We start from the raw sequence: 15,859 nt of genomic DNA on the forward strand, positions 1-15,859 counted from the left end.
TTGGCAATTAAATTGCTTAAATTGGCAAAATGTTCCATACCTAGAACATTTTAATTAATGGATCAATCGGAAAAAATTGAAAGGACATAACACTCAGTGCATACATCTGAACTTTAAAATCACAATGGCGCAAAGAAGTATATTTTCTTTTCTGTCTCTGCCTCAGAAATGACCTGGTGGTGATTAATTTTTTCACCCTTAGACTCCAAAGAATTTGCATCACTATAAAAACGTAAAAACCACAATTGCATTATTCTAATATACAAAGAAGGAATGTAACTTGTGAAAGGAATCATACTTTTCTGATTATTGAATTCGCTGATGAATTTACTAGTACCATAATTTATCTTAAATTTGTCAATCTCATATTTCTCATCTCATATTTAAGTTTAAATTTAAATATAAATTTATTTAAATTTGTCAATCTCATATTTCTCATCTCATATTTAAGAAAATTTCTCATCTCATATTTAAGAAAAGATATCATGAGCATGTATGTGTTTCTAACAGACAATGGAATTTAGTATTTTAATACTAAACATGTTAAAATAAACAGTAATTATTGCCATCTTCATATAATGTGCATTGTTATACTCTCCTTAAGAGGGCCTCAAGGGAGAATAGTCCTTGACTAATGAGTCACCCTCTATAAATAAAGCATTATTATTATTATTATTATTATTATTATTATTATCAGCTCTGAGGAGAATAAGAAGAGTAAATCTCTGAAATTTGAAAATTTAAGGACGATTGGAAAAGTGAACTGACAATTCTGTGATGTACGTGCTTGATATCTGAGTAATATATAACCTTCATAGTTGTATGGATATATATTTGCATATAAAATGATTTGAGCAGTTGATAATAGAACATGTTGAAAGTTGAAAATATAATAAAGTATAAAATAATCCTCTGTCTTTCATATACAAAATATACAGACAGTAACATAGAGAAACATTTTTACAAAAATGAGATTGTATATTTCTTACAAAATACTGCTTTGCTAGTTAGTAAGTTTGGTTAGATTTGATTTAGGAAGTCATGGAAACACTATGGATAGGTGGTAGTGAAATATTCTTTTTTGTATTTCAGGAACATGACAATGACACTGATAACATAGATTTCATTTTGGGAATAATAAGTCGTCTTCATGATGAACTGGCCTATTATAAAGGTAAGGAGGTGTAACACATTGTGAAGTTTTCTGCCATATCATTTTCTTTATGTAGACCAGACAAGCTTATGGGATAGCCTGTTGTCTGCTATTTGTCCATCCATCAACACAATTTTTTATGACTATTCCATGAAACTTCACACATTCATTTCCAGGTCTGGTTGGTCCTAAATGGTGCCACAGCGATGTCTTTTATGGTTGCAACAGGAACTAAATGTGAAACGATTCATCGATATTTTGATGCATCAATACTTTTGCTGTAATGATGCATATATAGATGTAAGTGGTGGAAAATTGATAAAAAATTATTTACTGTATGCAGTCATTTGTCTTGTTGCCTTATTTTTTAAATTGAGAATTCATCTGAGACAGGTATTGCAGGCACATTCACCCATTTATATTAGTTGTATATAAAAGGACATGATAACATTCACTTGCCATCTACAAATTAACACCAAGTGATGTGGTTCATAATACTACCCCCACTCCACCAATTCCATGGTAATTATTTTATTGCAACAGCTTGATCAGCATAAAGTATTCAGATTTTCCTCTGACCCTTACCGCCCCATTTTTTTATATTTGGATATTTTATGTCACAGGGTGGCTGCTTACTAGCCGGACTAGCAAACTTTAATGCCCTTTTCAGGCCATACCTGCATGAAATCAGTAGGAATATGATTTAGTTTTTCAGAAATTGTGAGAGAGTATAATATGTCTTTGATCTGTTGACAGATGAAATGAAACTACAATGTTGATGAAATTTGACATGGAACTTGCCATATGCACTGCTAGTCACATAACATAAATGGTTGTTAAACTAAATTTTATTGGTACGTTGTGCCAGGAACAAGTATTATGTCGTAATTTAAACTTGCATCAAGCAAGTTCTACAAATGCATGTTTACAATATGGGCTAATCAGAAAACCCAAAATGGCAGGTTCACAGTATGGTTCATCTTCAGATGAGGATTTTTGTTGGGCAAATATAGACTGACGATTGTTATGATGGCAATAATTTTTAAAGATATGAAGTATATCTGATTATTGGAGCTGGGAAAAGTGCTAATGGAGATACCAGTGAGTGATTTTGAGTCCAAAAATGGTTTCAAATATAAGTCTGATGTATATGCTGGATGGGTAGGAATAGATGGCATGCTGGATGGGTAGAAAAGACGGAATGCTTTATGGATAGAAATAGACGGCATGCTGGATGGGTAGAAATAGATGGCATGCTCGATGGGTAGAAATAGATGGCATGCTGGATGGGTAGAAATAGATGGCATGAAATAGATGGCATGCTGGATGGGTAGAGATAGAAGGCATGTTGGATGGGTAGAAATAAATGGCATGCTGGTCAATCACCCTTTCAGCAAATATAGTATAGAAAAGGCAGAATACCAAGCCAAATGAAAATAAATTCATTTGAAAACTAGAATGCAGTTTTCATTTTTTTCTTTCTTAAAATTTAGCCATGCAGAATCATGAGCTACAAAAGTATATTTCCCTATTGTGGTTAAGATAAACTGAATAGATAAGATTGAAAAAATGATATTAAGAAGTAAAGATGTTTTGATCAAATTATCTCTGTCTGGTGGCTAAAGTGAATCCTACATCTGATCAGATGGAGCAGCCTTATTATATGGTCCAAAATGTTGAATAAAAATCACTAACAGCTACCAGGTAGTTTCTATGAAAGTACTTTTGTCATAGATGAGATTGGCATATAAATTGGTGCTGGGTAAATGTCTTTAATCTGCATACTGAAAATACAACCAGTAAATCAATTTAAGGGCACCACCTACCACTGACAGACCTTCTAAAGATGTAAAAACCATCAAGTTAATATGTGTATTGATAATGTATTTTATCGTAGGTGGTGTGTCATGGATCATATAGATTTGTGTCACATTGGTATAATTTCACACCTAACAGGAACCATCTTGAACAGCTTATTGCTACTTTTTTTTAATAGATGTTGATAAGACCTCCAATATGGCCATCATGTTGATAAGACCTCCAATATGACCATCATGTTGATAGGACCTCCAATATGGCCACCATAGTTCTCATCTTGAAAATCTTGCCACTCTACCTAAATGGAGGGTCATATCAAATGGGTTTTTTGCCACTGACGGTCTCAGTGAGAAGGTAGATCTCCCTTCCAAGGAATCACAGTTAAAGCGGACAGCCTCATTGAAAGCCAGATTCCTCAGAGTAATTAACATTTACCATTCATTCAAATCGTATTAGTAAAAAAGAAAAAGCCAAGGGATGATGTTATCTGGAAGAAAAATTGAATGATATTCAGCCATATGGAAAGATCAGACTTAGCTTTAAAGATACAATACAGTGTTGTTGTTGTTGTAGGATTTAACACCATTTTTCAGCACACGATAGGCTATACATGACAGCCAGTATTAATGGTGGAGGAAGAACCCAGGAAAACCCCGGAAAGAACCACCGACCCACGAGAAGCTACTGGCAAGCTTTTTTAGATACCCACATTGGCTGAATCCTACAATACAATGAGGAGCCCCGAGTGGCCTAAAGCGCTCGCCGTTACAGATCACTGCCATCTCACCTCTGTCTGCGTGAGTTCGAGTCTCAGGTTCGGCTAATGTGGGTACATGAGAAACCCTGCCATTAGCTTCTCGTGGGTCGGTGGTTCTTCCTGGGTTTTCCAGGGTTCTTCCTCCACCAATTATACTGGCCGCCATGTATAGCCTCTCGTGCTGAAAAATGGCGTTAAACCCTACAACAACAACAAACAACAACAATACAGTGATTTGACAAAGTACACATGCAACTTTAAAATTATTAAAGTAGTAAGTTTTGTTGGCAGTGACATTATTGTATATATATTCATGTCTATATTTATTAAAAATTCTAACTTTATTTTAAATTTTATAGATGGACTCAACATAAAGACCAAAAAAAAGGTTTTAGAATTTGACTTCAAATGGGGGGAGTAAGTTCATTTTAAGCAAGCCCCTGAATTTGTTTTAGAAAGTTCTTCAAAACCACTGAAAAATTCCCAAAATGTATTCTGTCATAGTTTGTATGAACCAATGTATTCATACTGCTGTCTTATAAATATTTGGAACTTTCTGTGAAAATCCTAGGAAAATCACAGTGTGCATTGTTCCATTCCATGTCATTTGGGAGAGGAGCGTTTTAAGTTGTTTTTAGTCACTGACCATGTAATATTTCAGATCTGGAAGATCATTCAGGTAATTTTTATAAAAGCAAGTTTTTGCCATGCTTTAGATGCTGTGGTCACTAGTATATTCATTCATGTAATGTGTTCTTTAACTGTTGTGCAATTTCTGTCACACAGTCCTAGCTTAGTCATTACTTTCTCTACAGGAACAGACATTTTCATCAACTCTGTTCTGCCTAGATATGATAGTCCTTTCAGTGATATCTGAGTCTGATCAATAGCAGTCAAAACCAGTTCAGACACGGCATCACTTGAATCTTGATGCAAATAGAACCGGGTTACAGTATCTCCCTAACTGGGCCCTGCATCGTGGACATGGTACTGGAAGGAAATAATGACCCTGTTCCTTCACGACGAGATTTGCATATATACTCTACTATTGAGAGCATTGTTGGTTCATCTGTTATGTAAAACCTGCTTCCTTGCTAAAGCCAGCATGCTGAATCAGTCAGATACATGCCTTGTTGGTTAATCTGAACAATCTAGCATGATATTTTGATTTCACTTGTGATGATCCTTGCTTTCATGGTCAGCAATAATGTTTCCAGTTATGGGCAATTTGTCAATGGAATTTTTGTTTCAGTACCATTTACAGGACCTGGTGAAGGCCTTGAAGTGGTACCTGAATGACTGAATTGGTGCAAAGAGGGAGATCCATTTATCTATACCTTTGAAAAAGGAAAGGTTGATATCTCAGCTGAAGTTCTATCAGCCTGTATAAGATGGGTTATTCACTCTGCATACAGACAGCTCTAAGATCAAATGAACTTACTGTGCATTTCAGCTCATGAAGCTAGGGCAGTCACCATGAGCATAGCATTCAAGGGCACCTGTTACCTAACAGATATGTAAGATGAGGGGCAGAGATGACACTTTATTTTTCTGGGTTTCAAATTTTGTATTTTGGGTAAAAGTACATACTCTTGGTCATCTAATTTTGTGGATCTATCATTTACAAAATGAAATGGCCTCCAAAACAATGCATATGTCTCTGTAAACGATTTTATCAGCATTCATGCATTGAAAGCAAACAGATGTGATCTGTTCCGCGGTTATTAAGTTGTTCAACTAAATGGCTAACATGTGGCATAAATGTGGAGATCTTGAAGAAAATGTCTTCTTTTTTCACACATGTCCAAGTTAGCACATTAAATACCACCGTTTTAATTAGGTGCTCATGTTTTCTTAAAGAGCTCTATCAAAGCATAGAGTTCTCAACAATTAGAGATCAGGTGCTTGGGACAATGTAAAACTCTTTTGTCCAAAACAATTCTGCAAAATTGCCTGATAAGAACCCATTATTGTTGATGACCTTGAACTAGTCCAAAATTAGATCTAGAAAGTTCTGATGTATGCCCATGGTATATACAGGGATGGTCCTGGCTTTTAAAAAGCTGTTGCCAAAAAAATCGCCAACCTCAATATTTTTTCACCAATTTTCAAAAAGTGTCGCCAGAACAAGTAGTGTACAGTTTTTCAAGTGTTAATTTAGTCTATTAATGTAACAGGCAATGAAAATTACAAAAGATGGGTTAGTTAGTACTCTAATTACAACAAGCATTAACAAAATGTTACAAAGTGTTACATGAAGATCCGTTGCGATTTTAGGGCTGCCCACTTGTTGAATATAGTTTCAAAGTCTAATTTTTCACATCTGTACATGCTGATTCTCATTAAATTCTCGAGAGATGAGATGCAGAGTTTATTTCTGATGTCAGTTTTTATGAGGTTCATCTTACTGAATCCACGTTCACAGTCTACAGTGCTGACAGGTGACACCAGTAGTCTCTCAGCAGCCCCCCCCCCCACACACCTTATGGCTATCTTCACAAAGCTTGAAGTGAATTGCTTCCTAATTCCCAAGAATGATCACAGAATGCTGTATACATTTTCTTGACAAGCAAAATAGGATCTCCATTCCCACGAATGAAACTTACACGAGTCAACACCTGGCAATATTGGACCGTATATATAAGCATAAATTCACACCCAATTTAGGGATTCTTTCACTCCTGTATTTTGAGAAATAAATAATTATTATTAATTATGCAAAACTGTTGGTTTTTTTTTGCTATTTCTTGTTGCAGAGTTTAAGTCGCTGCAGCCGTAACGCAGATTGATGGCAAAAGGAAAAGATCAATGAGTAAAATGCTGCACTGGCGACAGATATAATTGTGATTGAGATTTTTTTCCATTTGCTTTGTATTTATACGCAGTAGTCGGTACTTCAATGGTTATCAGTTTTCTATAAAGGTTCATCAAAACTAATGTATTGGTATGTGTAAAAAAAAAAACAACAGAAGGATTAGCCATTCATTTAATTGTATCTGTTCTATTTGCGTCTTCAGAAGTCGGTCAGTTGTAGGTATAGTTTGGTAGCATGATTGACTGTATCACAGCATACAGTACTCAGCCCAGATGTCAGCATAAGCAGATTATGATGTAACAATGCACTGTAAATATGGGGTTGTCAATACGAACAAAGGATCGTTTGTGTAACAGATTGATTCCAATGCATTGCTTAGTCAAGTTTGTGGCTTCCTTTCATTCTCTCTTTTAATTTATCCAGTCCAAATCCATGATTGTATGTACAAATTAAATAACCAAAAAGTCTGTCACCAAAAAAATCGCCAAATGGGATATTTTTGTCGCCAATAAGGAAAAAAAATCGCACTTTGCGACATTGGTGAAGCCCAGGACGATGCCTGGTATATAGCACATATCTTTGCTAGTGCTGAAGGAATTGTTACAGAATATGCAACATTTAAACTGCAGAGATAAAAACAGTGGAGATACACACTATGATCAGGTCTTCGTTGACCTGAAAACATCTACACTTAAGCCAATTGATGCAAAGTGCCTTATCTACACACATGACAAAGTAGTACTTTGAAAGACCTGATTGAAATGGGCTTTGAGAAAGCGTGACTAATCTGCTAATTGTTTACTTAATAGTATATGCACAATTTATATATAAATGGATATTATATGTACTTTGGCAAATAAAGATGTACGTGGACAGCAAGTAAATCTGCATTTATTACTATACATCATGTGGAGTCATTACAACCCTTCATGCTGATTAAATTTTGTGCATTAAAATTCAAATTAAATTTAAATCAATTCCAGCTCTGATCATTATTCAGGTACTGATCTTTATGTATATTTCACATTCTCAGTACTATTATAGAGGCCAGTCAGCATGGTAGATATTTTGTTGTGACTTTAAATTTGTGGTCTAGCTCACCCCTAAAAACCATGAAAATTGGAACCCATTGAATTTAAAGTGTTTCACAGTACCTCAGAGATCCTTGTCTGAAGGGATCAGTTTGACCTGGTGAGATCTACTGCAGCGGTGCAACATACTACTGTACCTGCATAGGTCTTTGGGCAGCTTCTTTAGTGACACATCTCACATGATTTAAGCTGCAGGGGGATGGGTTATTCCTGAGCAGCTGCATCTAGGCACACGGGGTCACTTTCTTCAGCCTGTATATATGTCACAAGTTGCAGCAGGCTCACATACAGTGTACCATAGGGAACAAGAGATGGGCCTTCTCCATGGTAAATGATGCAAGTCCACCACGTCAACAATAAAAAAAAAACCCATTTTACTCCAAAATTAGGCATGTCAGAAAATGCACCATGTTGTCCATCAATGCATTTATTCATTTTTATTTCATTTTATTACACAGGAAAGTATGAAATGGGAGAACTATCCAGTGGTGAAACAGCTAGGTGGAGTGAGGAAAGGTACAAGAAATTTGTGGAGAATATGATCCCCAGTAAGGTAGATAAAGAGGTATATATATTTGTTGACTCCAATGCTACAGCTCTCCCCTGTTATAAAGCGATTCCAGATATAAGATGGTACCACTATGGACCCCATGACCAAAATAATACCAGTGTATAACAGCAAGGGTTGAAAGAAAACAGTGAATCTTTGTCTTGTATTTTTTATTTTCAAAAGGGCAACATTTAACAAAGTTCTGCTAGACCATGGTTCTGTATACTTAAATATGTCATGGTTTCTTAGATATCACAGTTCTCCGTATAAAACAGTTTGGTAAATAACATAGTCTGTGGTAATGGATGCCAGCTATTGCATTATGCATGGGAGAGCAGTAGCTGTTACTACAGTTGGGCATATATTTTTTTTTTTATTGATGTTTGTCACCCCCTTCCTCCTATACAAGGTCATCCATCTGTGATTAATATAAGTATGGTTTAAGAAGAGATGTGGCCGATTATGAGGTGCACAGTAAAACAGATCCACTTCTTTGATGAAGGAATATGTGGCCTCTTAAGAGATTGAGAGGAGGTGGGAGTGGATGGGACAGAGATGGGGAAATCTGCATTTTCAAATTAACAGAAGGTGCCCCAAGTGGCTGAGTGGTCTAAAGCACTCTTTGTCATGGATCAATGCCATCTTACCCCTGTCTGCATGGGTTCGTCTCGGGCTCGGACAATGTGGATATGTGAGAAAGCTTGCCAGTAGCTTCTCATGGGTCGGTGGTTCTTTCCGGCGTTTTCCTGGGTTCTTCCTACACCATTAATACTGGCCACCATGTATAGCCTATCTTGTGCTGAAAATGGCATTAAACCCTATAACAACAGCAACAACAACAAATTACCAGATAGACTTGAAAATATTTCATTATATTTCCCAAGTTACAAGTTCTTGGTTTGGAATTGCTTTATCTTATTTTTATCATCTAAAAGTTTTAACCTTGGTTTTTAAAGTTTTTAAGCATTAATTATGTGAAGGCTAGTTCTCTTTTCTTATCACAACCTGAAAATGATAAAAATATTGCTGATCTAACATCCAATATGGCTGTAGTACTGGCAGTCTTGAAAATTTTATTGCTACTCCTCCTGAATGGAAATCCATGTGGACATGGGAGTTTCCACTGTGGCAAATTTCGGTTTGAAAATCTTGGTATACCGTAGCAAAAGAATATCAGAGATAGTTTTCAGCACTCAGTATTTGAAAAGAAGAGACACATGTATCTTGGATTTATATATGTGCTTTCTTGTGTTTAGCCAGTGTCACAACTTTTCATATTGGTCTGAAAGTTTGCCGACATGACTTGGCTCAGGAAAACCACTTTCCTTATACTGACTGTATGAAGGAAAACTTTACTTCTTACTGATGTTTGGACCAAGTAGATGCTGATTCTCTCCTTGAATAATACTTCGTTCTCTACTCTTAAGAAGTGCTGAAGTTCAACATCACTAAACATCTAGCATGCATCTTTATCAATTTCTTTTGCCTGTTTTAAGTCATTGTCAGTCCAAACATGTAAGAAAAGCTTTTTCTTTTCTAGTTAAGTTCCCATATGCAATCTTGACACCCCACTGGTCCCAAATTCTGTGAAGATAGCAGTGTTGTACATAAGATCCGAAGGGCAGGGGATATCTGTCTCCCAACATACAGATTTTTGGGACACACATTTTAGAGGGACAAAGGGAAATAATTAAGAGTTTAATATTGTTTGTTTTTTGTTCTGAGATTATTGTGTATTAACCGTCAGCTGCCGAATCACAAAGCAAATAAAGCCTGAAGGATGTTGTGTAAGATCTGTGAGTCAGCAATTTTCAGCTTGGCCTGATCACATGGTTATGTTCTGACCAATGAAAATCTTTGCTACAATTACCAATGTAATTATAATTATTAGAACTACAAAAAATAGTTTTAATTTGGTTCTTCAGTTTTGCTACCTTAACTTTGTGGTTTCCACTGTACTATGATAATCTCCTTAGACACTTACATTATTGCATTAAAAGTTTTATAATGTGCTGAAGTAAGTTTTGAAAATATTAACCTGAAATGAGTTGCACTATGGAATTTTCCACTCCATATCTTGCTGTCATTTGATATTAGTGCAAGCTGATTATCTGCCAGCATTTTTTAGAATAAATACCTGTTTCCTAAATGACTTCTCTTTCCAGACTAACAAATCATCTATTAAATTACAAAATGTGTATTTACTTAGATTTTGTCTGTTTTGCCATTATTTCAACCTCAAAATAATTCAAATTGTCCTTACTGTAGAGGTGATATTAATCTTGAAAATAAGTTACACTATCAGCCGTTAAATGCTTACATTGCAACTCAGCTGACTACTACAAACCTTAAAGGAGACTAGAAATCAAAATTTTCCTTCTACGTATGTAATTCTCTACAGATTTTAATTCGACTGTCATGTTTATAAATTAAATATCGTAAGCGGGTAGTGATTTTATTGCATGGAAGATACCACGATTCCGTAAATTACCGAGTTTTTCCGAGTTTTAATGAGACGACAGATGACGTGGTACCATGACGCAATACTAGCCAGTCCTCGAATACAAACATAAACATTGGCGAGCGAGGCAGACGGAAGGAGACCACATTTGGGTTGCACATTCAAAACTTGAATCTGCAATCTGATATAATAGTTTATGTACTGTACTTGTCAGTGCTAAAAGAAATTTTTTAGGCACAGGCCCCGGGCTGGTGACTTAAATAAACTCAAGCCCTGACTGAAATTCCACAAGCCCGGACAGTTCATACCTGTCAACTCTCAAGCCGGGAGAAAAACCTCCCGATTTTGGGGGTATTTCCTCATCTACATCCCGATCTCGTAATATCTCTAAATTTTTCGCAGCAAAGTCCCGATTATTACATTATGTCTGTCAATTTTCATTTGTCAGAAGAAAAAACCCCCAACCCCAAACCATTTATAAATAGATATAACGTATGTAATCCACAGTCTAAACTGCCACACTGCAGACATCGTAGTGATATGCCTGAAAAATTGTTAAAGCTACGTTAAAAATTCAAATCACACGCACACACGTCTAAATCCGGTACTGGACAAAATAATTAATATCACACAACAGTTTTTTTCTTCTTTAGTAAATAGAACGTGAAAATTAAACATTATTCAAGTAAATTTCAGATGTTTTTAAACAACTACGACAGTACTATAGTATAAAAAAATTAAAAGAATAAAATTGTCACCAATTAGCTTAAATGAATGATCACTGTGAAATTTTCTCTGCAAACAAAATCGCATCTCCATTTCCGCCATAGAAACTCGGCCAGTTAACACCTGACATTCCTCTACCATATATGTAAAGTTTAATTACCATGATTAAATTACAAGGAATAAAACAAAATATACCATGCAGTATATTGTTCAGCAAACAGTGTTACATGCATTAAGACTTAAACCTGAAGTCCATGGCATCGTAAGTAACAACAAAATAGGCATCGTTTATTTTGGCAATCAATTGCTGGTGCTTAAACATACACACACTGTCGAACATGGTTTCTTTGAAGTATGTCCGAAGGGCAGTCCTTTTCACAAGATCAATGCAAGGATAAGGAGTTATGTTCATTAGTCACACCGGCTTTATTGTTTGCGTACTTAAATCAAAACTTTAGCTATTTTGCAATTTAGCCAGAGCTGACCAGAATATGCAAAATGGGCTTGTCCTGGGGGAATAATGAGGCGTATCACATGGAGAAAAGGTACGTCCCATGGGCGCTCGCACATTGGGTTGGGGGTTGGGTCAATAGTCCCCCCCCCCCCCAGTTTCTATTGTCAGCCATTTAATGTGAAACTTTGACCTCTTTTCTTTTAATCGCTGCTATTTAAACTGCCCAAGGAATAGTTTTATATCAGTTCCAATCATTTCAGATTACCGTTTATACATACTACATGTATACAATGACTTTTTTTTTAAATTTGTAATTTTTATAAGATTACTGAAAATTGTGTTTTCTCGAAACACGACAGCAGGTTTAGAATATTATTTTTGGCAAAGCCTCCATTTGATTAAAATCAAATCTAAATTTCACCTTGGACAGTAGTGATTTGATTTAGATTGTGCCGTGTTAAGGCATGTATGTCAACATCTTGAAAATACATTTACTAATTTCACCAGCGTGATCAAAGTTTCCTCAGGCAAACAATTTTTGTTTCGACAAGCCTGACGGGCACCTCACTTTGAATACAGGATGGGCCGAAACTAAAACTAGAGGGGCCCAGGGTGTCGGGCTATCAGATTTATTTTTAGCACTGCTGGTGTAGATAAAAGATCTGTGAATTGATTGTTGCATTTTGTGGTCACTTACTCGGCCTTCTGCCTATTTTCGTAACTCGCACGTTTAACACTTTTATTATTCAACGTTATGTCTGGAACAGCGCCAACTTTTAGTCTAGGCCTAGCATTTGCGTATCTTTGAGCTGCCATTTTTTCAGGATCCCTCTCATAACAGTCCTTTGAGAAATGTAACGAGCACATAGTGCTGTATGGTGTTGCTTTGAAATCGACTCGTTTGTAATAATGTATCCATTCTTTCATTATGCCTTTATCTTTCGGAAAAGAAAAAAAAATGTTGTCCACAGGCTTTTCTTAATGTTCTATTACACCCGTAAGCAACGCAAAACGGTATTGTCTTTTACTCTGGCAACTCCCACTTGGGCTGCTGGAGTCACTACTATGACGTCACATCCCGAAAGGAACCGAATAGGCACGGAAATTTTGCATACGAGGTCACGGAAATTCAGCTTCTAGAAGATAGGCCAGTATTTTAATATTGGCATTACGGTCGCAGATGATACTTCAGAATAAGGTTTTCTGCATTAGTACTTTTATTATTATTCTATATTTCCATTGGTTTCTGGTCTCCTTTAAATGTTTTCTTTGCCAGATCATTGTTTTAAATAAATATTGCCATCTTACTTTCATGACTTTGGCCATTGATAGAACTAGAGACATGGATGGACATTCATTACTGATAAGCACATTGAGTCCAATATCCATCTAATAGTGTACAACACTGTGACGGGTCCAATACCCATCTAATAGTGTACAACACTGTGATGGGTCCAATATCCATCTAATGTTGTACAACATTGTGACGGGTCGAATAACCATTTAATGTTGTACAACACTGTGACGGGTCCAGTACCCATCTAATAGTGTACAACACTGTGACAGGTCCAATACCCATCTAATAGTGTACAACACTGATGGGTCCAATACCCATCTAATAGTGTAAAACACTGTGACAGGTCCAATACCCATCTAATAGTGTACAACACTGTGACGGGTCCAATACCCATCTAATAGTGTACAACACTGTGACGGGTTCAATACCCATCTAATAGTGTACAACACTGTGACGGGTCCAATACCCATCGAATAATGTACAACACTGTGACGGGTCCAATACCCATCTAACAGTGTACAACACTGTGATGGGTCCAGTACCCATCTAATAGTGTACAACACTGTGACAGGTCCAATACCCATCTAATAGTGTACAACACTGTGATGGGTCCAATACCCATCTAATAGTGTACAACACTGTGACGGGTCCAATACCCATCGAATAGTGTACAACACTGTGATGTGTCCAATACCCATCTAATAGTGTACAACACTGTGATGGGTCTAATATCCATCTAATGTTGTACAACACTGTGATGGGTCTAATATCCATCTAATGTTGTACAACACTGTGACGGGTCCAATAACCATTTAATGTTGTACAACACTGTGACGGGTCCAATACCCATCTAATAGTGTACAACACTGTGACAGGTCCAGTACCCATCTAATAGTGTACAACACTTTGACGGGTCCAACACCCATCTAATAGTGTACAACACTGTGATGGGTCCAATACCCATTTAACAGTGTACAACACTGTGATGGGTCCAATACCCTTCTAATAGTGTACAACACTGTGATGGGTCCAACACCCATCTAATAGTGTACAACACTGTGATGGGTCCAATATCCATCTAATAGTGTACAACACTGTGACGGGTCCAATACCCATCTAATAGTGTACAACACCGTGATGGGTCCAACACCCATCTAATAGTGTACAACACTGTGATGGGTCCAATACCCATCTAATACCTGGCTGCTTTTATAATTATATAATAAGAGACATGATTTGTATACTAAATTGAGAAATTGTAGTTTCACCTCTGGCCTGTTTATTTCTTAATGGTATCATTTTTGTAATGGTATTTTTGCAGTAATCAAGGCTTCATTTTAATACAGAGAACTTTTCTTTCTCAGTAAGTTATCTTACAAACTATGAGTGAGACATTTGACAAGAGATAGAGAATGTGAACATTTTTGTGATTTATTTATTTCTGACCTGACGGGGTGATTTTTGCCACAGGTTACCAGTTTTTTCAAGGCTCCGCAGCTTTATTGATACATTGTCATGCCAATGTGAAGACACCAGCAGATTTTTTTTAAAACTCCTAATTACCTTTTACAAGAATAATGTTGCTAACTTGAGATGTATTTAATTAGGAGTGAAAAGATACACCTTTGCCATGTATCGATACAGTTCATGAAATGCACCTTAGGATACATTAATGATATACATATCAACCTGATGGTCTTTGCATCTTTTGAAGGTCTGTCAGTGGTGGGGTGGTGCAGTTTTATTTGTGTTGTCATCTTAGTTCTATTTCCAATATGCAGATTACAAACAGGCATAGACATATCTTCATATGCCATCCTTATCGATGTCAAGTTAAGAAGAACATTACTTCTAAACAGACTACCTGCTAGTTGTGAGTGATTTTAAATTAACCTTTCAGGCCATTTCAGGCTGCTCCATTTGATCAGATGCAGGTATCCTGATGACCACCACACCCTTCATTTTTCTTGGCATGAATGCATTAAAAATCTTATTTCAAGTTTTCATTTGAATTTTGAAGGCATGACAGTATTTTCTTTTATAAAAACAGAAATATAGTGCAATGTGTTGGTGCAATCATATCTTATCTAGAACAATTCTGGGTCTTGGAGCGGAAATAACTAGCAATCAGATCCATCAAATTTCACTTACTGGAGATGCAAAATGACTGCAGTGGCCACAGCCACATGTTTTTGTCATAAGAAAGAAAGAAGAAATTTTCGACAACATCCACACCCTTTCTATAAGTGGACATAGTGAGTATAACTCATGTGTGTAGAATCTAATTCCTCGCCAATTCTGAGCAATTTTTTATTAAAAAAATCTGTCAGTATGGTCAGTTGCCAATTAACATAGATAAAGTAAAAGAAGACATTCCAAACTTGTTCATATACAGCTTAAGTGCTTTATTGTTCATTTAATGGCCACTATTGAGTGAAGCTTTTGTTACTTTTGACCATATCTACCTATATATTGGGACACCATAAATGAATATTTAAAGGAATTTTTTTGTTCTGGGACACGTTTTTTTTCCTGTCGTAAGTTGTGAGATGCATTTAAAATCATTTGAAAATTACCTGTCAGAAAGTGCATTCAAACTGAAATTTTATTTTAAAAAAATATTAAAGTGTGCTTGAGATAAAACACTTTAATCCACTGCGGCATCTTCTCAACAACCCAACCCTTTTCCTGCACAATAATGAGCCATATTTTTGGTGCATGAATATGTTTTAGCTTC

The 15,859-nt window shown here is 36.3% G+C and overlaps 1 protein-coding gene across 1 annotated transcript in view; it reads left to right on the forward strand.

Annotated features, from left to right (window-relative positions):
- The window catches only part of LOC149802240 (inner nuclear membrane protein Man1-like), a 79,859-nt gene that overhangs the window by 9,854 nt on the left and 54,146 nt on the right, over positions 1-15,859 (forward strand). Inside the window, exons 3-4 of the mRNA XM_089956664.1 lie at positions 1,093-1,174; positions 8,093-8,199. Of these exons, the coding sequence (XP_089812790.1) occupies positions 1,093-1,174; positions 8,093-8,199 (189 nt within the window). The remainder of the gene's footprint in view (positions 1-1,092; positions 1,175-8,092; positions 8,200-15,859) is intronic.

This window comes from Sinohyriopsis cumingii, chromosome 4, assembly GCF_028554795.1.
Source record: "Sinohyriopsis cumingii isolate HCF-2022 chromosome 4, ASM2855479v2, whole genome shotgun sequence".
NCBI lineage: Eukaryota > Metazoa > Mollusca > Bivalvia > Unionida > Unionidae > Sinohyriopsis > Sinohyriopsis cumingii.